This window comes from Rhinatrema bivittatum, chromosome 2 (assembly GCF_901001135.1).
Source record: "Rhinatrema bivittatum chromosome 2, aRhiBiv1.1, whole genome shotgun sequence".
NCBI lineage: Eukaryota > Metazoa > Chordata > Amphibia > Gymnophiona > Rhinatrematidae > Rhinatrema > Rhinatrema bivittatum.
The window spans coordinates 221,688,563-221,712,259 of NC_042616.1; the positions used below are offsets into that span (position 1 = coordinate 221,688,563).

The following is a 23,697-nucleotide window of genomic DNA, read 5'->3' on the forward strand; positions in this document are numbered from 1 at the left end:
GTGTGAACTCTGCTGTGGTTACCTTTACCGCGTCAAAGACTTGGTAAAGTGTTACTCACTCCGAAACCCTGCAGAGTTGGAGGATTAACTTCAGGACTCAGATAGTGCACAGAATGACATTTGGGGGTAGATTTTCAAAAAACGCGAATAGGCGTACTTTTGCTGGCGCATCAGGCGCCAGCAAAAGTACGCTGGATTTTAGTAGATACGCGTGGAGCCGCGCGTATCTACTAAAATCCTGGATCGGCGCGCGCAAGGCTATGAATTCTGTATAGCCGGCGCACGCCGAGCCGCGCAGCCTACCCCCGTTCCCTCCAAGGCCGCTCCAAAATCGGAGCGGCCTTGGAGGGAATCCTCTAACGCCCTCCCCTCACCGTCCCCTCCCTTCCTCTACCTAACCCACCCGCCCGGCCCTGTCTACACCCCCCCCTTACCTTTCTCTGGGGATTTACGCCTCCCGGAAGGAGAAGTAAATCCCCGCGTGCCAGCGGGCCTGTTGCGCGCCGGGACGCGACCTGGGGGCGGGTACGGAGGGCGCGGCCACGCCCCCGGACCGCCCCGGGCCGTAGCCACGCCCCCCGTACCCGCCCCCAAAACGCTGCTGACACGCCCCCTAAACGCCGCGACGACCGGGCCTGCCCCCGACACGCCCCCGACACGCCCCCCTCGGAGAACCCCGGGACTTACGCGAGTCCCGGGGCTCTGCGCGCGCCGGTAGGCCTATGTAAAATAGGCTCACCGGCGCGCAGGGCCCTGCTCGCCTAAATCCGCCCGGTTTTGGGCGGATTTAGGCGAGCAGGGCTCTGAAAATCCGCCCCTTAATGTGCACTTATCTCAGGTTTATCATAGCCAAAGCGATTTGGAGCCTGTACAAAGACTGTAGTGAGGAATGACCGATGATTAAACTGGATATTGTGCTTTAAGGGGTAGATTTTATAATTTTGCGCGAGCGCATACTTTTGTTCGTGCACCAGGCGCGAACAAAAGTACGCTGGATTTTATAAGATACGCGTGTAGCTGCGCGTATCATAAAATCCGGGGTCGGCGCGCGCAAGGGGGTGCACATTTGTGCAACCTGCGCGCGCCGAGCCTGGTGCGCGCTGCCTGTTCCCTCTGAGGCCGCTCCAAAATCGGAGCGGCCTCGGAGGGAACTTTCTTTCCACCCCCTTGCACCTTCCTCTCCCTTCCCCTACCTAACCCACCACCCCCCCCCCTGGCCCTATCTAACCCCCCCCTACCTTTTGTTGGCAGATTTACGCCTGCTGAAAGCAGATGTAAATCTGCGCGCGCCAGCAGGCTGCTGGCGCGCCATCACCCGACCTGGGGGCTGGTCCGGAGGCCTCGACCACTCCCCCGGGCCGGTGCCACGCCCCCAGTCCTGCCCCGAACCGCCCCCTGACCCTGGACACACTCCCTCCCCGCCCCTTTTACGAAGCCCCAGGACTTGCGCGCGTCCCGGGGCTGTGCGCACGCCGGCGGCCTATGCAAAAGAGGCGCACCGGCACGCAGGGCATTTAAAATCCGGCCCTAAGGCTATATCATATAATTTCTAGCCTGTTGCACCACAAATACCAGGTCTCTGTGTCATTATAGGCTTTACCAATATAGCCAGTGACAAGACACATATGATGGTCATCCACACCTCCTATATATAATATTACATGAGCCATGAGTAGCAGAATTTTTTATTTATTGATTCCTTTAAAATGTGCATCAATTAGACTGATTCTAAAAAAAAAAAAAAATGTAAATGCTGATACTAATGTTTTAAATAATTTTAGACCAATTTCAAACTTACCATTAACAGCAAAAATAATTGAGAAAGTAGTAGTACAAGCACAATTGATTGAACATCTTGAAGTGAACAATATTCTTTTTACATCCGAATTTGGTTTTAGAATTTTAATACTGAAACTTTATTAGCACTGATATTGTCTTGAGAGGTTTCGATGCAGGCCAATCATATTTGCTAATCTTACTTGATCTGTCTGGTGCATTCAACACAGTGGATTACATCATTATGATCGATAGGTTATCTGAAATTGGATTTAGGGGTAAAACCCTTCAATGGTTTACTTCATATTTAAAGGATCGTTCCTTTCAGGTGAAGATTGGTAATTCCCTATAAAAAAAAAAAAATTGACATGGACTCAAGGGTTCCACAAGGGTCATCCTTTTCAGTGACCTTTTTTAACATTTATATGCTATCACTATGCAAGTTACTATCAGGATTAGGCATTAACTAATATATTATATACACAGATGATGTGCAAGTCTTAGTTCCAATTGAAAATTCCATAGAACATACTTGAAGCTGGTAGAGGTTTATATATCAGCAATCCAGTAATTATTAATTCATATGAAACTTATATTAAACAATCAGAAAACAGCAATCATACTGTTAAACAGAAAATTATCAAAAGCACCTATATATCTAAAAGCAGAATCTATGCAAATAGAATTGACCAATCATGCACTTGATTTGAGTATAATAATTGATGGTGATCTTAATATGAAGAAGCATATTAGTCACAAAATTAGAGATGGCTATAATAAATTACATATTTTAAAATGTCTGAAACCTCTACTTAATTATGAAGATTTTCGCTCAGTACTTAAAACAATATTTTCCAATTTAGATTACTGTAATGCTCTCTTATTGGTTTACCCGCAAGCATAGTAAGACCATTACAGTTATTGAAAAATGCCACAGCCAGGAAACTGACAGGCAACAGAAAATATGATCATGTTACTCCAACACTGATGGCTGTTCATTGGGTACCTGTAAAATTCAGAATTTATTTCAAAGTGCTATGTCTATTACATAAATCCATCAATATTGAAAAAACAGAATGGTTGAATGTTTTTCTGCACCTTTATACTCCGCAATGAAACTTAAGATCTGCAAATAAAGGTCTTTCAAATATTCTTTCTGTACGAACTGCACATTTAAGTGAAGTAAGGGAAAGAGCTATATTGATTGCAGGACCTAAATTATGAAACACTCTACCTTGTGCACTAAAGGTTTTCTCTCATTCTGTGTCTATAGGAAAAATGCTTAGAAAATGACCCCCTAAAACTGCAAAGAAACTTTTTGGGTTTTAAGAAAAATTTGAAAACATGGCTGTTTAAACAGGCCTATGAGAGCACTAATTTAAATTGAGTGAGTTATTGGAATTATGTTAATATAAGGAGATAAAATAGAATTAGAAAATAGCAAAAAATTGAGGCAATTCTTAGTTATTTTTATTTACAAAATGTATTGGATTGTTTTATTTTTCTGCTAAGTTTTGTCATCACTTATTTTAATGTAATTTTTATGATTTTAATGATTCTAATATTTTTACTATGTCATATTTTTTGTTGTAAACTGTTGTGATTGATAACTGAATGACTATATAATAAATATAATAATAACTCAATATGACACATGAGTTGTTTGGTTTCCAACATTTCTCTTTACTGATAAGGTGCAATGATGAGATTTAAAGTCCTTACAGCTAGATCTTTCACTTCCAGAGAGTACAGAATATATTTAGAGTAATTTTGTCATTTCTTAGAGTCTGAAGTTCAGATGTTTCTCCAGTTTAAGTAGTTCTTTTAATAAGGTGATTCCTTCCCTTCCATTGGAATACAGGGCAAGTTTGGATGCTTCCCTCCCAATGTAGATGAAGTCTCAAAAGGTATTTTCAAACAAGCCGATGCAATACCATGTGCTTTGGTCAGCGCACGGCTCAACGCGCGATTGACTGCGCGTTTTTGGCAGGTCCATAACCTCTAATGCGAAATGCGAAATGGGGGTTAAAGCGTCCAATTGAGCACGTAGCTAATAGCGCTCATCACATGTAAAGTACATGTAGATGAGGCTATTAGCTAATCCCCGCGATGCAAAAAATTTCCTGCGTGGCTAAAGCGCCCTCGCAACGCGGCAAATTTTACGCCAGACCAGGGCTGGCGTAAAAGTCTGCCACGCTCAAGGGCGCATTGTAAAAACCCTAAATTCCTGCTTTCTGTGATCCTTCCTACTAGTATTGTCACGATACTAAGTAGGAGGGACCACCAAAAGTGTGTGTTATTTTTTTTAAATGATTCCACTGTTTGGGCAACGCTAAATTTTTTTTTTCAATGTACACCCACAATATGCATGGTCCAGGCAGTGTATATTGTAGTTGTATATTGTGCTGGTAGCAGGAGAAAACAGACGCTCATATTGAGCACCCACTGACAGCCACCTTTCCTGGGTGCCCAATGCCAAGGAGACATTAGGGACGCATAATTTTCCCTAGTGCTTTTTTTTTTCCAACCGCGGCAGTGAATTTTAATATCAGGCGCCCGGGAAAGATGGATTGGCATGGTTAGGAGAGTGGGCGCTTAATCATGAGCATCCATTTTCCACGTGCAGATATTGCATTAGTCTGTTTCTGTTTAATTTTTCTTCTTCTACCTCGTCTTGTAGTATCAAGTGTGATGCCTTGTTTCTCTTTCTCCTTACCCTAAGTAGATTTTTGTGGGTCATTGATATAGAGAGGTGAGAAGGAAAGGAGATGGATTGTCTTTTCACCTTCTCTCAGGATGTCTGAAAGTCATCCTCTCCTTGGATTCTGGTGATCTCATGTTCCTCTGGTTGAAGGTACCTCTTCCTTGGGTTTTAGAAGAAAACTCAAAATAGCTTAGTTGAGTCCAAAAGGATTTGGAACTCCAAACTCAAATAAGTGGAATGAGAGGGTGGAAAGAAACGCTCATCTGAAACAAAAGTCTCCATGGAGCTTAAAATTAAGACTACAGAAAAATAAGAGCACAGCTTAGGACATGCTGCCTCCTTGAAAGCAAAAACAATCCACAAGAGCAAAATGGTGATCTCTCTGGGAAAAACACTGGGGACACTACCATTTCCAGCTGCTACATGGGGAATTGCAAACCCAGTAAAGTACAACCTCTCTTCCCCTGTATACCAAAATGGTACATTCCTGATCCAGTATTGGTAGGGAACTAACAGGATCCCTACATGCACATACTTTTCAAAATTGAAAAGTGTGCTTGTAAATGCAAACCCTGCCCAAATTCTTCTCCCCGGAATGCCTCTCCCCAATGAGCTTAAAATTATTTGCACATGGGTTATACGCATGGAAAGTCGACAGTTTTCTAAAAGGTCATTTCTGCAGGTAAAGCAATCGGGCCAGAATTTAGGCATTGGCAACTTAGGCAGCTTACTCTGGTGCCAAATTCTTATAGGTGTTTGAGCATCACTACCGCTGCCATTCCTAAATCTGAGACTGCTGCTGCGGTGCCACTTTTCTCCTCTAGTGACAGCAAACACTAAAGATGAAATAAAACTCAGCATGGGGCCTTCAGCTACCCTCATGGTCTGATGGACCCCATGGCACCTCGCCCGAATTTCCATAGTAATATCCCATGTGGGAGGATGAGGCAGGGTGGTACAGGGTCCATCAGTGTGTGAGGCCTGCTGAAGGCCCTGCACTGAATTTTATTCATCTTCAGTTGCTATTGTGACTTGAGGGGGGGGGGGGGGGAATGGTCTGAGAGGAGGATTTGGGAAGGTGGGATTTTTCTCCTTCCCCTTCACATCTCACAGGGAGGAGAGGAAGCATAACTCCTAGTGATATGTCAGAAAAAGACTACTGCAGCCTGTCCAGTCTGCCCATACATACATATAAATAGCATGAGTGACTATGACATTTCCTTCCAGCAATGCCTGTGGATGCACACTGCCTTAATCCAACCCTGAAAGCTTCCTTTTACCCTCAGAAGTCCTTCTGAAAATTTCCCTCAACCCAACTCCTCCCCCTTTTGTGTAGGGGGAAGTATACAGTGCAGTAAAACAGCCCATTTTATTTATTTATTTATTTATTTATTTAGCTAGCTAGCTAGCTCTTTTATACCGTCGTTCAGACTGGCCATCATTTCCTTGCAAAGGAGGCTGGGGGTGGGCAATAATCAAACTGCATTTTAATATAGAGGAACACATTTACCCACTAAAACCTTTTGATTTATTGCCCCCAATATCTTTGCATTATCTGCAAGTCTCATTATTTTGAAAATAGCATGTTAGTCTTTCAAACTAATTTAAAACATTTTTTCTTTTTGAATACTGTGGTGTGATACTTTCTGTTACTGTGGTTGCTTTGGGCTACTAAGGTAGAGAAGCCGGTTCATTTCCTTCCTCTCCTGTCGCCCACACTGACAGAACAGTAGCTTTTAGCTGACGCCTGTATCATATAGTGCAGAAAACTTGCATATTGATCCACTGCTTATATTATTTTCTATGTCTGAGATGTTTTTGTTTGGAGGCTGCTTTTATTATTGTTGTTTTAACATTTATAAAGCTGGAACTCTATATGGCCCAAAAGCACTGTTAAGGAAACCGTTGCGCATATTTGAAGACCATAATATTTGAAGATCATTTTTATAAGTAAGCACAGCAGCTTCATGCTTTACCCCCATCCTTTGATTTTCATATTTTATTGCATTGGAAATGTTTTCTTTAGCAAGTGGCTAGGCAACATTGGAGCTTGTAGGTGATAAGGTATAAGTACTCAGCTTTTTTTGCAACTGGTTTGCACAATTGCAGAAAGAGGGGGCATGATAGGTTAGGTTTAGCGAGAGCTAGCTAGTAAGGAATATAACATCGTTAAGCATATCCTGGGAGCATGCTCTTTGTAAAAATAGAAGCAAAATCCCCAAAAATCTACAACAGGTCACTCGGGGACATGCAAAGCAAATTATTTGCTTGGGCACCATTTGAAAATGATTCCTGGGGTCTAAGGCTAGTCCTTGTCCCAGTATCTTTTTCATGGGACCAGCTGGAATGGGGCTGGTGGGGATGTCTGAGCTGCTGGGCTGTGGTGTGGCCATTGTTGGCTGTCAGTAAGGCAATGAATATGATGACATTATTATTCCTGCAAGTTATACTGGGTTTAACATTAGCATAGCATATTTCAAGCATTTAAAGGACCCATGTCTGTATGTGCTGCCTTAGCATAGCAGGAAGACACCCTATGCTCTTTGGTGATTATAAGCAGCTGCCTTTTGAGAAAGGACAAGAAGAATAAATGGAACAGGAACAGATTTGTGTTGGAGAAAGTATGTGAATAAGGTGGTGGAGACTGAAGTGTGAGTAGACGTTTTTTTGGCTTCTTGTCCTTAGTATGCACTGGCTTGACAGACTACATCTGCTCAGTGCATTGTCCTGCCTTTTTTCTATAGGGTACTGACATCTGAGAGACTTTGCATGTCTGAAAAGGAAATACAAAGGTCATGCTTTTTTTTTTTTAAACAAGGCTGGTATTGTATTTCACAGCTTGCAACCAGGCGGACCTTAAATACTTCATATTATGCTCTTGTTATACCAGTCATGTTACACCTATCATTCTTTGATCTTCAGATGTGTTCATTTTTGTGTACATGGTGTGGATAACAATATATATGTACTGACCTGCATCCCTGTTCAGAGCAGTGACAGCAGGAGGTGTGCAGGCCTTCTTAGTGTTAGGTGCTTTCTAAATGCAATACATGTAAGGCCCTTTCCCAATGTGTATAATGACTGATGGAGAAGGTGGCAGGGTGCCGGAAAGAGTGGAGTGTATGAAGGCTGTGAACCCCCTATTTTATTGCATGATTCACTGAGGATGCAGGGTAAATGCAGTGATGGATCCCTTGTATATGATAAATGAGGCTGTAATGCCCACTGTTTAGTGGATTAGCTTGCTGCCCTGTGAGGATATGTAGAAGGATGTTGTGAGGCATTAATGTAGTCCATCTCTTTTCCTTCTCACCTCTCTATCTTTTCACCTTCTCTCAGGATGTCTGAAAGTCACCCTCTCCTTGGATTCTGGTGACCTCAGGATATACACACACACAATACTTATAAAAAGAGAGAGCATTCACATATCATGCAGGGGTTGAGGTTTGCATAGTGTGTATATAAATGCTCTTATATAGTGTGTGTGTGTGTGTGTGTATATATATATCCTTGAACTAACAATGAAAAGGAATGAGCTAAATTCCCCCAAAAATTTTATATAATGTGTGTGTAGGATAATGATGATCATCAATTTATTTCATGATTTTCCAACTAGAAGAGTTCTAAAGAGGTTACAATAGGGGGCCAATTTTTAAAAGCTGGTGCATGCCAATCCCGGGAGATACACGCGTGGCCGAGCTGCACGCATTTTCAGAGCGGCCCGGCCACACACATCTCACAGTACGCGTGGAAGTGCCGGGTTTTTGAAAAGGGCCGGGGGCTATCCAGGACAGCACCAAGAAAGCAAGTGCTGGCAGCCGACCGGCGTGTGGAACTTACTTCAGCTCCAGAGAGGAAGTAAGTTAAAAACCAAAAAACAATTAGAATAGTTAGATGAGGATTAGGGGTTGGGGTGGAGAGGGGAAAAGGGAGGAAGAGTAGTTAGGGAACTGGGGCAGGCCCTGTCCGATCGTCGCGTATTTCTACAAACATTCCCGCCCCTTGCACACGCAGGTATCAGATTTTAGAATGTGCGCGTCACATCATGCATGTTATAATCGTCGCATCCGTGTGTACGTGACTTTGAAAATGTTGACATAGCAGAAACTCGGTACCATCGATAAATACATTTTATACACACATGCATAATGTTGCAATTAGACTCTTTGATGGCATTTATTTACTTTATTTTACTAGTTCAATGTGATTGTTTCCACTCCTCCCCGGATGTTTTTATTTACTATACTTATTTATTTATTTATAGCTTTTATATACCAACATTAGTGTACAACATCATACCGGTTTACATTAGAACTGCCAGATGGAAAGTACAAAAAACAGGGGCGGGGGAAAAAGGAGGCAACAAGATTTAAAGCCAGGCAGAGTAGAAACTAGAACACAACTAACAAGATAATACAATGGGGTATAGGGAGAAGACTTTGTACCAAGGTATATACAATATAATATACGATATAATGAGTCAACTTATATACATTATAATATACAAATTTGAAAGATGAGGCTCATGTCAGAATCGTACGCAGGGGTAGATAAAGGGGGTTGCCTGGGAGGGGGAGGCAGGGTCTAATCCGGGTAAGCCTGTCTAAAAAGCCATGTTTTTAGTTTCTTCTTGAATTTGGAGGTGCAGGATTCCAGTCGCATTGATGTGGGGAGTGAGTTCCAGTGCTTAGGGCCAGCAATGGAAATAGCACGATCTCTTGTGGTAGAGATCGTGCTATTTCAGCACGATCAAGACCTGGCTGTTCAGGCAAGCCTACCCAGAAGCCAATCAAACCTAGCCCACTCCCTACCCCTTCCATCACCGTCCTCCCCCCCTTCACCCCCCACCCTCCCCTTACCTCCCTAGCCCACCCTCCCTGCCCCCCTATCTCCCCCTCCCACCTCTTCCTTCTTCTTCCGCCTCCCTCTCCCCCCTCCCCCTTCAATCAATTAATCATACAACTGATCTATTGTAAATGAATACTTCGCCTTAATTTATAATTTTAAAACAGTTACAATTATGTTCCTTTTATTATATTTATCAAGTTGTTTGTTCCTCTCTCTCCTTCTGCCCTATTCTTTCTTGCTGCTCTTCCCCTGCCCACCTCTCACCTTTTTCTTGCCTGCTCCCCTTCTCCCCTACCCTTGTTCATTGTATTTTCTACCTGCTTCAGTTTTTTTGAAAACCGGCATGATATGCCCTATGAATGTCGGTATATTAAAAGTTAAATAAATAAATAAATAAATAGAGAGATGAGCCTTTTTGAGAGAGGGTACCTGGAGGGTACCTTTATTAATGGTCCGCGTAGGGCAATTGGAGTGTGTGAGGTGGAAAGGTTCGTCCAGCCAATTGGCATTATGGCAGTGTATGGATTTATGTATGATAGATAAGATTTTATAGAGGATCCGTGAGGGGATGGGGAGCCAGTCGAGGTCTTTGAGAATAGGGGTGATATGGGAGGATTTCCATGTGTTGGTGATGACTCTAGCTACTGCATTCTGTAACATTTTGTAGGGGCTTTATGGTGGAGTAGGGGAGCCCAAGCAGCAGGGAGTGACAGTAATCTAGCTTGGAGGAAAGGGTGGCCTGAATGAGAGAACGGAAATCATATTGGTGGAGCAGAGGTTTGAGTTTTTTCTAGGACGTTGAGTTTAAAGAATCCAGCTTTGAGGATAGAGTTAATGTATTTCTTTAGATTAAGTTGCTGGTCCAGGAGGACTCCGAGGTCTCTTACACAATGCTGGGAGGATATAGCACTGAAAGCCGGGTCATTGGAAATGGAGGGTTTGAGGGTATGATGTTGGGATATGAGGAGCAGTTCTGTTTTAGTTGTTTAAGGCAAGGTGGAGCTTTGTAAGTAGGTTATTTATGGAAGCAAGGCATTTGTCCCAGTGCTTCAGGGCATCAGATAGAGAGTCGTGGATAGGAATGATGATTTGTACATCATCAGCATAGAGATAGAACTTAAGGCCTAGGTCCGCTGACAGAGGGGAGTGAGATATATGTTAAATAAGGTGGATGAGAGGGTGTGTTTCAACTGTAGACTCATACCAAATATTGTCCTTTGTTTCTCTCCCATATTCTACTTCATTGGGATTAGCTCCTGGGATATATTTATTTGCTGCTTTTAACTACCTCAGGGTGATTGTAATTGTCACTCCAATGTATTTATTTATTATACTGTTTTTCTCCTGTAAACCCTAATGTAGAATAATATGCTTTGATCATCCTTTAAATCCATTTATATCCATTCTCTATGGCAGCATTCTATGAACCTGAGATTAAGAATAAATATAAGAACATGCCATACTGGTTCATACCAAGGGTCCATCAAGCCCAACATCCTGTCTCCAACAGTGGCCAATCCAGGCCATAAGAACCTGGCAAGTACCCAAAATCTAAGTCTATCCCATGTTACTGTAGCTAGCAATAGCAGTGGCTATTTTCTAAGTCAACTTAATTAAGAGCAGGTAATGGACTTCTCCTCCAAGAACTTATCCAATCCTTTTTTAAACACAGCTACTCTAACTGCACTAACCACATCCTCTGGCAACAAATTCCAGAGTTTAATTGTGCATTGAGTGAAAAAGAATTTTCTCCAATTAATTTTAAATGTGCCACATGCTTACTTTATGGAATGCCGCCTAGTCCTTCTATTACCCAAAAGAGTAAATAACTGATCCACATTTACCCGTTCTAGACCTCTCATGATTTTAAACATCTCTATCATATCCCCTCTCAGCCTTCTCTTCTCCAAGCTGAAGAGTCCTAACCTCTTTAGTCTTTCCTCATAGGGGAGCTGTTCCATCCCCTTTATCATTTTGGTCGCCCTTCTCTAACTTTCTCCATTGCAACTATATCTTTTTGAGATGCGGCGACCATGGAGCGATACAGAGGCATTATGACATATTCTGTTTTATTCACCATTTCCTTTCTAATAATTCCCAACATTCTGTTTGCTTTTTTGACTGCCGCAGCACACTGAATCAACGATTTCAATGTGTTATCCACTATGATGCCTAGATCTTTCTTGGGTGGTAGCACCTAATATGGAACCTAACATTGTGTAACTATAGCATGGGTTATTTTATTTTTCCCTATATGCATCACCTTGCACTTGTCCACATTAAATTCCCTCTGCCATTTGGATGCCCAATTTTCCAGTCTCACAAGGTCTTCCTGCAATTTATCACAATCTGCTTGTAATTTAACTAATCTGAATAATTTTGTATCATCTGCAAATTTGATTACCTTATTCGTCATATTCCTTTCCAGATCATATATAAATATATTGAAAAGTACGAATCCCAATACAGATCCCTGAAGCACTCCACTACCCACGCCCTTCCACTGAGAAAATTGTCCATTTAATCCTACTCTGTTTCCTGTCTTTTAGCCAGTTTGTAATTCACGAAAGGACATCGCCACCTATCCCATGACTTTTTACTTTTCCTAGAAGCCTCTCATGAGGAACTTTGTCAAATGCCTTCTGACAATCCAAATACACTACATCTACCGGTTCACCTTTATCTACATGTTTATTAACTCCTTCAAAAAAGTGAAGCAGATTTGTGAGGCAAGACTTCCCTTGGGTAAAGCCATGCTGACTTTGTTCCATTAAATCATGTCTTTCTATATGTTCTGTGATTTTGATATTTAGAACACTCTCCACTATTTTTCTTGGCACTGAAGTCAGGCTAACTGGTCTGTGGTTTCCCAGATCACTCCTGGAGCACTTTGCAAATATTGGGGTTACATTAACCACCCTCCAGTCTTCAGGTACAATGGATGATTTTAATGATATGTTGCAAATTTTTACTATTAGGTCTGAAATTTAATTTTTAAGTTCTTTCAGAACTCAGGGGTGTATACCATCCGGTCCAGGTGATTTACTACTCTTCAGTTTATCAATCAGGTCTACCACATCTTCTAGGTTCACCATGATTTGGTTCAGTCCATCTGAATCATTACTCATGAAAACCTTCCTTGGAATGGGTATCTCCCCAACATCATCTTCAGTAAATACCAAAGCAAAGAAATTGTTTAATCTTTCCACAATGGCCTTATCTTCTCTAAGTGCCCCTTTAACCCCTCGATCATCTAACGGTCCAACTGACTCTGGTTACTCTGGTTTGCACAATGGTAAATGCACCCACTCTGCAAGAGCCCAGTCCACGAATCCTTGTATTGCATTTCTTTTATATTTATATTTAAATCTCTAATATTCTTGCATAGCTTTGAAGCTCCCCTGTAGTATCTTGGACCCTAAAATGGAAAATTAAAACATTCTAAATTTAGTGCTTTGGAGCAGTAAATAAGGAACGGTACAAAACCTTGATTTCCGCCATTGTGCAAGACAACCCAGTAGGTTGATGGGCCGGTGGGCCTCACTGTGTTCCCTTGTGCCACAGAACTGACCAGGGGGGGGAATTAAAAATATATTCCTGGGGAGTTTAGAGATTCCTTTTAAGTATGCTGCTCACTGATGGAATTGTCCGCACCTACACCATTCAGGGCAATAAAAATAAACTTAAAAATATAGAACCTTGGAGCCATAAATAACTGTGTCACTATGTAAGCGTTCAATTGTATGACTATATAATTATATAAATGTAAAACTTTACAAGTTAGTAATCTTGAGAATCCACATCTGTGTAATTATAATTTATAAACTAAAGTATATGTTTATGTGATTGTCTAAGTTTGTGTCTGTGTTGTGTTACTTTACAACTGCATTTATGAGTGTGAATCATTTCATTATGTTTTTGAATACATACTGGCCTTGTATGGCAGTATGGCAGCAGTTTCCCAGATACTTCAGCTTGCTAAGGCATTTGAGGTATATTTCATCACTGTAATATACAGTTTAGTTTGTGTATGTGAATGCTGAGATTTTCACTATTTCTATATGCTATAGAACCGGAATGGATAAGAATTGGAGAAGTAGGCGCATGAGTTGGTGAGACTGAAGTGTGTGGGCAGGCGTTTTTGGCTTCTTGTCCTTCGTTTGCACTGACTTGGCAGACCACATCTGCTAGGGACATTGCATGTCTGAAAAGTGATAATGAGGGCCACACTTATTGTAATGAGGCTGGTATTGCATTTCATAGCTTGTAGTAAGATGGCCCTCAAGTACTTCATTATACACTCATTATCATCCAATCTGTGGCTATTTGGCCTCCTACATAGCCTCCGCTCAAGTTTTGAGTACTGTTTTAAATTCTCTGAATTTTCCAAACATCAGTTCTTCTTGGGCTCCATTCCAGCCTCAGAAAGGGTAAATGGAGCCCTTTGTGATTCACAGTGCTCAAGTTGTGGACTAGTTAGCTTTTTCATATTTTGAGCAAAAGGAGATTGACTACAAGTGATGTTAAAATGGCTATACTGTTTAGAACTGTACTGGGCTGGAAATCAGAATTTGAATCTTTAGAAGGAAATAAGAAATTTTCTCTGAGAAGTTGTGATTACTGTGCAAAAGACTGTGTCATGGTTTAATTGACTGAATCCTTCTTGTTTTAGATGCTGAAGAGTACCAGCCTCCAATATGGAAATCATACTGTGAGTATGGGCAGTGGGAAAATCTCCATTAAAAGTAGGATTGTTTTAAAAATCAATGTTTTTAAGTAGAGTGTAATGCAGAAATGCTTTTTTCCTGACCTATTCTGGTAAGCCCAATTTATGTTCAAAAAGGAAACTGGATTAAACCTTTAAAAAGAAAAAGCCATGAAAATCCAAACTGACAGATTTCTAGTCCACGTCCGATTCGGTACATATTAACTAATCATCAAAGTCTATTTTTTCTTGCTATTGATTTGTTTGACTTTTTTTTTTTCTACTTTTTTCAAACATCTAGAAACATTAGTCTTTAGTAGCGAGCATTATCAGGTAATTGCCCTAGCTTGGCTTTAGATTCCTCTCACCTCTGACTTGAGACATTCAACTAGTATTGCATGCCAGCTGCCATAGGAGCTATGTAGATTTCATAGGACAACATCAGCTATTTTCCAAGTTTCATATATCTATACATATATAATATGTATGTGTGTATGTATGCTTGTAGTAAAATGCTCCTAGAAAATGTACCAGCACTGAGAATTGTTATCCTCCCAAATACTGATATTCATATAGCAACAATACAAGCAGTGATTGTTAGCTTGTGTACCCTGTGCTGTCACTGTGTTAAGCCTTATCTAGAAGCACTGAGGCCCATATTCAAGCATGTTAAGCCGAATAACTGAAGTTATCCAGCTAAATGAAAGCTTTTTTTTTTTTTTAAGTTAGAATTTTGCTGGATAAATGAGGTGCATTCCGGGGCAGAGCTAAGTTAGCTGGATAACCTATCTGGCTAACTGTGGCCATACCATAGAGTTGCCCTAAAGTTAGTTGGATAAACATATTTGCTAACTTTAAGGTAGCTGGGTATATTCAATGACATGGTGGCACCGCTGAATATCCAGCACTAGTTAGTCGGATACATTTATCCAGCTAACGAGCAGAGCTGCACATTGGCTGAATATGGCCCTCACCATTGGTAGGGGTGAATGGATCGGCTAGTTTGAGTGCTTAGTGTTTTGTCTTCCTAACAGTTCCAACTAGGATGCCAGTTAATCTCAGTTGTTTATGCATTTATTACCACCTGTTAATAAATCCTCCTACTTTGGACATGGTTGTAATGTCAATTTTGTCCTCAGTTGGGTCAAGTGACATGGCAAGAGTCTTATTTTCTTTTTCTCCTTGTTGAATTGGGCCCACTTACCCAACTTGGTGTTTTCCATTTAGAGGAGATTCCTTATCACTACACTTTGAGGGTCTGCCTCAAATTTTGAGAGAGAGAGACTTTGAGATTTTGGTCAGATGTGGTATAGTTTTTCTCATATTGGAGAACACCCTGTTCCCTTTGGAGAGGGACCAGCCCCAATCCAGAGAGCAGTCGCTGACGATTTGTGAGCTGTCCTTCTGCTCTCTAGAGGAAGAAAGACTAATGACAGCACTACCCCGCATGGAATTTTTGGACTAAGTATTTGGGATTTTTTTCCTTTTTGGTTAGTGTGGAGATTTTTTCCTTCCTCATAAAATTGGAGCCAGGAGATTGGGAACTTGGTTTAGGACCGTTCCCTCAGAGACGTTATGTAGATATAAGAGAGACTGCGGGAAGAAGAATCAAGATCCGGATACCCTGCCTGGGATCTCCATCCCAAGGGGACCAGGACACAGGCTGTGGGCAAGAGACAGAGCATTGGACTCAGGATCTTTTTGGGCTTCGGAGTTTCCCCAATAGGACTCTCCTCACACCCTGGGACAACTTTTGTACACTGAGGAGAAAAGTGACCAGCTTTCCTCCAGAAATTTAAGAAAAGGACACGAGCCCATCCTCAGAGAGACATTGTAAATATTCCCATTGTACAGATTCATTTGTGGGAATAGCCATCAAACTATGAATGAGGTTTGTGAAATAATCAGTAAGTTTTGTATCTGAGCACCCAGTCTGTGTCCAGCCTGTTTGCCCCTGAAACAAAGATACCATCAGAGAGGGAGAAAGACAAACACAATTAAGGAGAAGCACACCATCACCTGTGCCACAGCGGACTACCTTTATCCCCTTGGGATCTGCATTGAGGGGGAGGTATGTGTGAGAAAACAGTCCCAGAGAAAAAAAATACTTTTATGGCCCTAGGGGAATCGGCGAACCCCCAGACAAACAGTTGCATAAAAATAAATACAAAATTTTGCTTAAGATACTGCCTTTCACAAACATCCATTCATATGACTGTTTCTCATATGCACGAGCCACTTCTCTGCCTTTTTTATTTTTGCTTAAGATCCAAGCATGGGGTCTGAGCCATGTTCTCGTTTTGGCTTTTGACTGAGATTGAGAAGCCCTGCCTTTTAACCCCACTGGAGACACAATTGAAAAACAAATCTGTATGAATTTGGCTATTCTTTTTGTAGGCGATTGGGAATTCCTGGGATGGAAACCTCCATAGAGCAAAAGCCATTGCTCAGGAGACCTCTTCCAGCTCCTCACTGGTTGCCCCATGTTCCATTGTGTGTGTTGCATTACTCTCTTGTTACTTGATTTGAAAAAAAAAAAAAGAAAGGAGGGAATGAGCTTTTGAAACCTTCATCTCTGTGGCAGTGCTGCCTTCTGCCTTATTGTAGCCCTAATTTGGAAACATGGGCAAGCATGCTTTTGTTTCCCTAGATAAATCAGCTACTGTTCAAAGAATGTGATTTGTGGTTAAAGGCAGAAACGTATCTTCAGCATCTAAACTCCATGGCATTTGCGACCTTGGAAGAGGGACCAAGATGAAATGCTCTGATTTAAACTGACTTGGCAAGTGATATGATAGCAAGAAGATTTCTGCTTGGATTGCTTTTGGTTCAGGACCATGTTTTCAGTGTAGTCTAACACTGAAGGTGAAATCCTGCTTCCTTGTCACTGACAGCATGACAGATTTAATTATCAGAAACTTTCAGCTCATAGTGATATTAATCTAGTGGATAATTTGACTGGTTTGACATGTTTATTTTAAAGCCGGTCACTTCTGCCCCTATTCACCTATATTTTCTTTTAAAGGAACTGTAAAAGGCACCTACTGAAACTTACACGTTTTATCTATTTATTTCATTTTATATGTCACCTAAATATTCACTTACACAACCCCTAAATGGATCACAGTAAGGTTTTAAACAATATACAATGAGGAAGCATCAAATACAAAAACATAAATCAAAACAGAGGTCCATATTCAGACAGTCCTGATAGCAAAGGTAACTGAATAAACTAATCTGTCTAACTTTGGAGGTATATTCAGTGCAGCCGTACTATTGAATTTAGCCAGCTATCATAAAGTTAGCCAGCTAACTATAGGACAGCTGTTTGATCCAACCATACTTAACCGGCTAACTGGGTCATTTATCATTTTGCGTTGGGCCTTAATGCTAAGGCTGTAATGCACGCGATAATGCTGTAATGCTATAAGTTTATTATTTATACCACTGTAAGAGGGGGCACTTATTACTCTGGGTGAGGTTTGGGAGCTGGGGTACGTTTTGGTGGGCAGTTTTACATACACAGACAGAGGTACGAACAGTAAAGTTGACATCAGTGAAGATTTTCTGTCATTTGGAGTGATGAAAGGTAAAAGTTGATTTGTACTGTGTACTCTCTACCTAGCAGGCTAACTTCTGAGTTAATCAATATCAAAAGATACACCTGTGCCGCGAACTGCTGTACTAAACAAAAACAATCAAGAGCTAAGCTCTGTCGCTGGACAATTAAATAACCTTTTAGTGAATAGTGTGTGTTCTAGAATTATTTTAAATAAAGTAAATACCTATACTACCAATGGTAAAAAGTTTTTAATAATGTGTATAAATTTAAAAATGTTAAGTGGAGTCAGAGAAAGGTTTCATACATGGTGTAGGTGCCCTGCACCTCCGTAAGGTGAACTTATAATCATCAACCTTCCTCCTCCTCCTCAATAGCTTTTAACGATTATTTTTTAAGAGTTTTGTATGTGAACTTGTGTTGTCCCTAACAACACCTAAAGGACTCTTCCGTGGCAATATGATTTTTAAATGCGTGACCGCAAAAGTTTACTCCATAATACTCAATGAGAATGTCAATAAAGGGTATAAAAACAGACTTCCCCGATTTTGGTTGGTGTGTCCATCTTCTTATAAGTTATCCCAACATGTTTCAGACGTAAATGCCTTTCCTCAGGGGGTTCGATGTTTACCAAGACCAACTTCACGGAGTCTGCAACCCTCTCCTCGACGGTTTCTCCTGAGCTCAAAATGTTGTGCCACAGGGCGATCTTCCTCTAACGATCGCGGCATTTACGTCTGAAACATGTTGGGATAACTTATAAGAAGATGGACACACCAACCAAAATCGGGGAAGTCTGTTTTTATACCCTTTATTGACATTCTCATTGAGTATTATGGAGTAAACTTTTGTGGTCACGCATTTAAAAATCATATTGCCACGGAAGAGTCCTTTAGGTGTTGTTAGGGACAACACAAGTTCACATACAAAACTCTTAAAAAATAATCGTTAAAAGCTATTGAGGAGGAGGAGGAAGGTTGATGATTATAAGTTCACCTTACGGAGGTGCAGGGCACCTACACCATGTATGAAACCTTTCTCTGACTCCACTTAACATTTTTAAATTTATACACATTATTAAAAACTTTTTACCATTGGTAGTGTAGGTATTTACTTTATTTAAAATAATTCTAGAACACACACTATTCACTAAAAGGTTATTTAATTGTCCAGCGACAGAGCTTAGCTCTTGATTGTTTTTGTTTAACTTCTGAGTTAGCCAGCTAGATGCATTTGAATATGGACCTCTTGCTAAATTAAAATTAAATCAATTATAACTCAGAGAGCTGCAAAAAGGAAATGAAAAGAAATACAAATTAAAAAAATACAAAAAGCAACCTGTAAAATATAGTAACATAGGAAATGACGACAGAAAAAGACCCTATGGTCCATCCAGTCTGCCCAGCAAATTACTGCTCAGCCTCTGCTAATACTGGCATCAGTAGCATGGGATCTTCTTGGTGTTTGGGTACTTGCCACGTTCTTGTGGCCTGGTTTGCCCTCTGTTGGAAACAGGATGCTGGGCTTGATGGACCCTTGGTCTGACCCAGCATGGCAATTTCTTATGTTCTTATGCCACTCCATGCAGGTTATACCCATGCAGAAATGTTACCCCTAACAGATTCTCTATGGACAGGCAGGGCTGAATTAGCCATGACACATGAATGACATCATTTGACGGTGCCAAACAAACACATTTCTCTAGCTCAGTAAAGTTTTACTACTGAGCATGTGCGGGAGTTCCCGCGAAAGTGCTGCCTCATGAGATCCTCAGTCTTTTTTTATCTGAGCTTCTGTACGGAAGTGTGTGCACTCTGCCTTGTTTTATCGGTATCTTGTACTTCAAAGCTTTACCTTTCATCTTGCTTTGAGTTGCCTGGCTGCCTCAACAGCTCCTCAATATCACTTTTCAGTGCTACCAAAAAAAAGAAAAAAAAATCATGTCCAGTCCAAGAAAGCCACTTCCAATAGTTTCAAAGACCATGTATGTGGCCTTAAGATGTCTATCACCAATGGCCATGATATTTGTTACATATGCTTAGGTACCCAAAATCTAAGTCTATCCCATGTTACTGTAGCTAGCAATAGCAATGGCTATTTTCTAAGTCAACTTAATTAAGAGCAGGTAATTCATTTGCTATGAATGTGGCCAGATGTCAACAAGATACCAAAGGAAAAGTGCCTGGAAGATGGAGGAACTTTGCAGTTTAGTAAAAAGTTGGACTTGTTCTTCTTCTGAGTGGGCCCTCTTCAGGCTTTCTCTGTGCTGAGTTGAGTAGGAACTCCTCGAGCGAAGATATCCCAACGGCAGCATCGATTCCCAGATCCTTGGTGGTTCGGGGTAATAACATAAGAATATGCCATACTGGGTCAGACCAAGGGTCCATCAAGCCCAGCATCCTGTCTCCAACAGTGGCCAATCCAGGCCATAAGAACCTGGCAAGTACCCAAAATCTAAGGGGCGGATTTTAAGAGCCCTGCTCGCCTAAATCCGCCCAAAACCGGGCGGATTTAGGCGAGCAGGGCCCTGCGCGCCGGTAAGCCTATTTTACATAGGCCTACCGGTGCGCGCAGAGCCCCGGGACTCACGTAAGTCCCGGGGTTTTCGGAGGGGGCGTGTCGGGGGGCGGGCCCGAACTGTGTGGCGTTTTCGGGGCGTGTCGGGAGCGTTCCGGGGGCGGGCCCGTGGGCGTGGCCGCGCCCTCCGGACCCGCCCCCAGATTGCGTCCCGGCGCGCTAGCGGCCCGCTGGTGTGCGGGGATTTACTTCTCCCTCCGGGAGGCGTAAATCCCCGGAGAAAGGTAAGGGGGGGTGTAGACAGGGCCGGGCGGGTGGGTTAGGTAGAGGAAGGGAGGGGAAGGTGAGGGGAAGGCGTTAGAGGATTCCCTCCAAGGCCGCTCCGATTTCGGAACGGCCTTGGAGGGAATGGGGGTAGGCTGCGCGGCTCGGCGCGCGCCGGCTATACAGAATTCATAGCCTTGCGCGCGCCGATCCAGCGTACTTTTGCTGGCGCATCAGGCGCCAGCAAAAGTACGCCTATTCGCGTTTTTTGAAAATCTACCCCTAAGTCTATCCCATGTTACTGTAGCTAGCAATAGCAGTGGCTGTTTTCTAAGTCAACTTAATTAAGAGCAGGTAATGGACTTCTCCTCCAAGAATTTATCCAATCCTTTTTTAAACACAGCTATACTAACTGCATTAACCACATCCCCCGGCAACAAATTCCAGAGTTTAATTGTGCGTTGAGTGAAAAAGAACTTTCTCCGATTAGTTTTAAATGTGCCACATGCTAACTTCATGGAGTGCCCCCTAGTCCTTCTATTACCCGAAAGAGTAAATAACCGATCCACATTTACCCATTCTAGACCTCTCATGATTTTAAAGACCTCTATCATATCCGCCCTCAGCCATCTCTTCTCCAATCTGAACAGCCCTAACCTCTTCAGCCTTTCCTCATAGGGGAGCTGTTCCATCCCCTTTATCATTTTGGTTGCCCTTCTCTTTTCCTTCTCCATTGCACTATATCTTTTTTGAGTTGCGGCGACCAAAATTGTACATGGTATTCAAGGTGCAGTCTCACCATGGAGTGATACAGAGGCATTATGACACTTTCCGTTTTGTTAACCATTCCCTTCCTAATTATTCCTAACATTCTGATTGCTTTTTTGACTCCTGCAGCACACTGAATCATGACTCCTAATATGGAACCTTGCATTGTGTAGATAAATGTGATTTACTCTTCCTTAAGGGGTAGATTTTCAGACGAGCGCGAACAGCCTACTTTTGTTTGCGCTCCAGGCGCAAACAAAAGTACGCTGGATTTTAGTAGATACGCGCGTAGTCGCGCGTATCGGCTAAAATCCTGGATCGGCGCGCGCAAGGCTATCGATTTCGTATAGCCTGCGCGCGCCGAGCCGCGCAGCCTACCCCCGTTCCCTCCTAGGCCGCTCCGAAATCGGAGCGGCCTAGGAGGGAACTTTCCTTTGCCCTCCCCTCACCTTACCCTCCCTTCCCCTACCTAACCCACCCACCCGGCCCTGTCTACACCCCCCCTTACCTTTGTCGGGGGATTTACGCCTCCCGGAGGGAGACGTAAATCCCCGCGCGCCAGCGGGCCTGCTGCGCGCCGGGCCGCGACCTGGGGGCGGGTACGGAGGGCGCGGCCACGCCCCCGGGCCGTAGCCACGCCCCGTACCCGCCCCCAAAACGCTGCCGACACGCCCCCCGCAACGCCGCGCACTCCGGCCCCGCCCCCCGACACGCCCCCCCTCCGAGAACCCCGGGACGTACGCGAGTCCCGGGGCTCTGCGCGCGCCGGGAGGCCTATGTAAAATAGGCTTCCCGGCGCGCAGGGCCCTGCTCGCGTAAATCCGCCCGGTTTTGGGCGGATTTACGCGAGCAGGGCTCTGAAAATCCGCCCCTAAGTGTATCATTTTGCCCTTGTCTGCATTAAATTTCATTTGCATTTTGCATGCCCAGTTTCCCAATTTTTGCAAGTTCTCACAATTTTCTTGTGATTACATAAAATTATTCAAAGTTGTTAATCTGCAAATTTGATCACCTCACTCATTCCCATTTCCGGGTGTTTTATAAATATATTAAAAATTTGTGGTCCGAGAACAGATCCTTGGGGAACTTCACTATTCACCTTTCTCTACAGAGAAAATTTATGATTTAGCCCTATCTTTTAACCAGTTCCCAATCTACAATAGGACACTGCTCCCCATTCTCTGATTTTTTTTTTTTTTTTTTTGGAAATGTCTTTTATTCAAGGATGTACCAAGACATAGCAATATTATGAAAACATCAAAACAGACCAACCAATTACAAAGTACAAACCTTCTTTTTAACTTTTCACCCCCTGAGCACCCCCTTTCTCTGATTTTTAATTTCCTAAGAATTCTCTCATGAGGGACTTCCAGTTGCTTTCTGGAAATCCAAATACACTGTATGAACTGGCTTACCTTTATCCACGTTTGTTTACGCCTTTAAAAAATGTAGCAGATTGCTGAGACAAGACTTCCCTTGGCTAATCCATTATGGTTTTATTACTTTAAACTATGGCTATCTATAAGTTCAGTAATTTTGTTCTTTATTATAGTTTCTACCATTTGCCCAGCACAGACATTAGACTCGCTGGTCTGTAGTTTCCTCTATCACTTTATAAAAATTGATGTTTCACTGGCAAAAAACCTCCAGTCTATTTTAATGATAGTTTGCAAATTAGTAATAACGGGTCTGCAATTTCATTTTTCAGTTCTTTCAACACTTTTTGAGATGTATACCATCTGGTCCAGGTGATTTGCTACTCTTTAGTTTCAGTTTGCTCTAGTACATCTTCCAGATTCACTAAGATTTCTTTCATTTCCTCTGAATCATCACCTTTGAATATCATTTCTGGCATGGGTATATCTCTTACATCATCTTCAGTGAAGACCGAAGCAAAGCACTCATTTAGGGTCTCTTCTTTGGCCTTGTCATCCCTAAGTGCCCCTTTCACTTCTTGATCAACTGACTCCCTCACAGGCTTTTTACTTGAAATGAATCTGAAAAAGTTTTTGAGTTTTTGCTTCCACAACAAGATTTCTTTTTAATTCTCTTTGCCATTCTTATCACTGCTTGGCATCTAACTTGCCAGTTCATATGGTATTTTCTGTTTTCTTCATTTGGATCCCTTTTCCATTTCTTGAAAGTTGTTCTTTTAGTTATTATAGCCCCTCTCACCTCACTTTTTAACCATGCCTGTAGCCATTTAGCCTTCCTTCCACCTTTTTTAATGCATGGAATACATGTGGTCTGGGCTTCCAAGATGGTATTTTTAAACAAGGTCCATGCCTGATCTAAGCTCTTAAAGTGAATTTTAAAAGCTCTGTGCCCACATCAGTTAGGGGATGTGCGACGAAGTCGGGCTTGCGCAAGCTGACCGTATTTTAAAAAGCGCCCAGATATGCAGATAAAGCCCGCAGTGCGCACATCTGAAAAGTATCCAGAAAGGGGCAGGGCGTAGGCATTTTGGAGCTTGGCCAAAATATTTGCGCGTAAATACTTACATGCCCCAGAGCGCACAGAAGTTCCCTTCTGCATAATTTTACTTCTGCTATGGAT

The 23,697-nt window shown here is 42.3% G+C and overlaps 1 protein-coding gene across 1 annotated transcript in view; it reads left to right on the forward strand.

The window, feature by feature from the left end:
- The window catches only part of CHN2 (chimerin 2), a 480,978-nt gene that overhangs the window by 193,690 nt on the left and 263,591 nt on the right, over positions 1–23,697 (forward strand). The window contains exon 2 of the mRNA XM_029589197.1: positions 14,001–14,039. Within this exon, the coding sequence (XP_029445057.1) occupies positions 14,001–14,039 (39 nt within the window). The remainder of the gene's footprint in view (positions 1–14,000; positions 14,040–23,697) is intronic.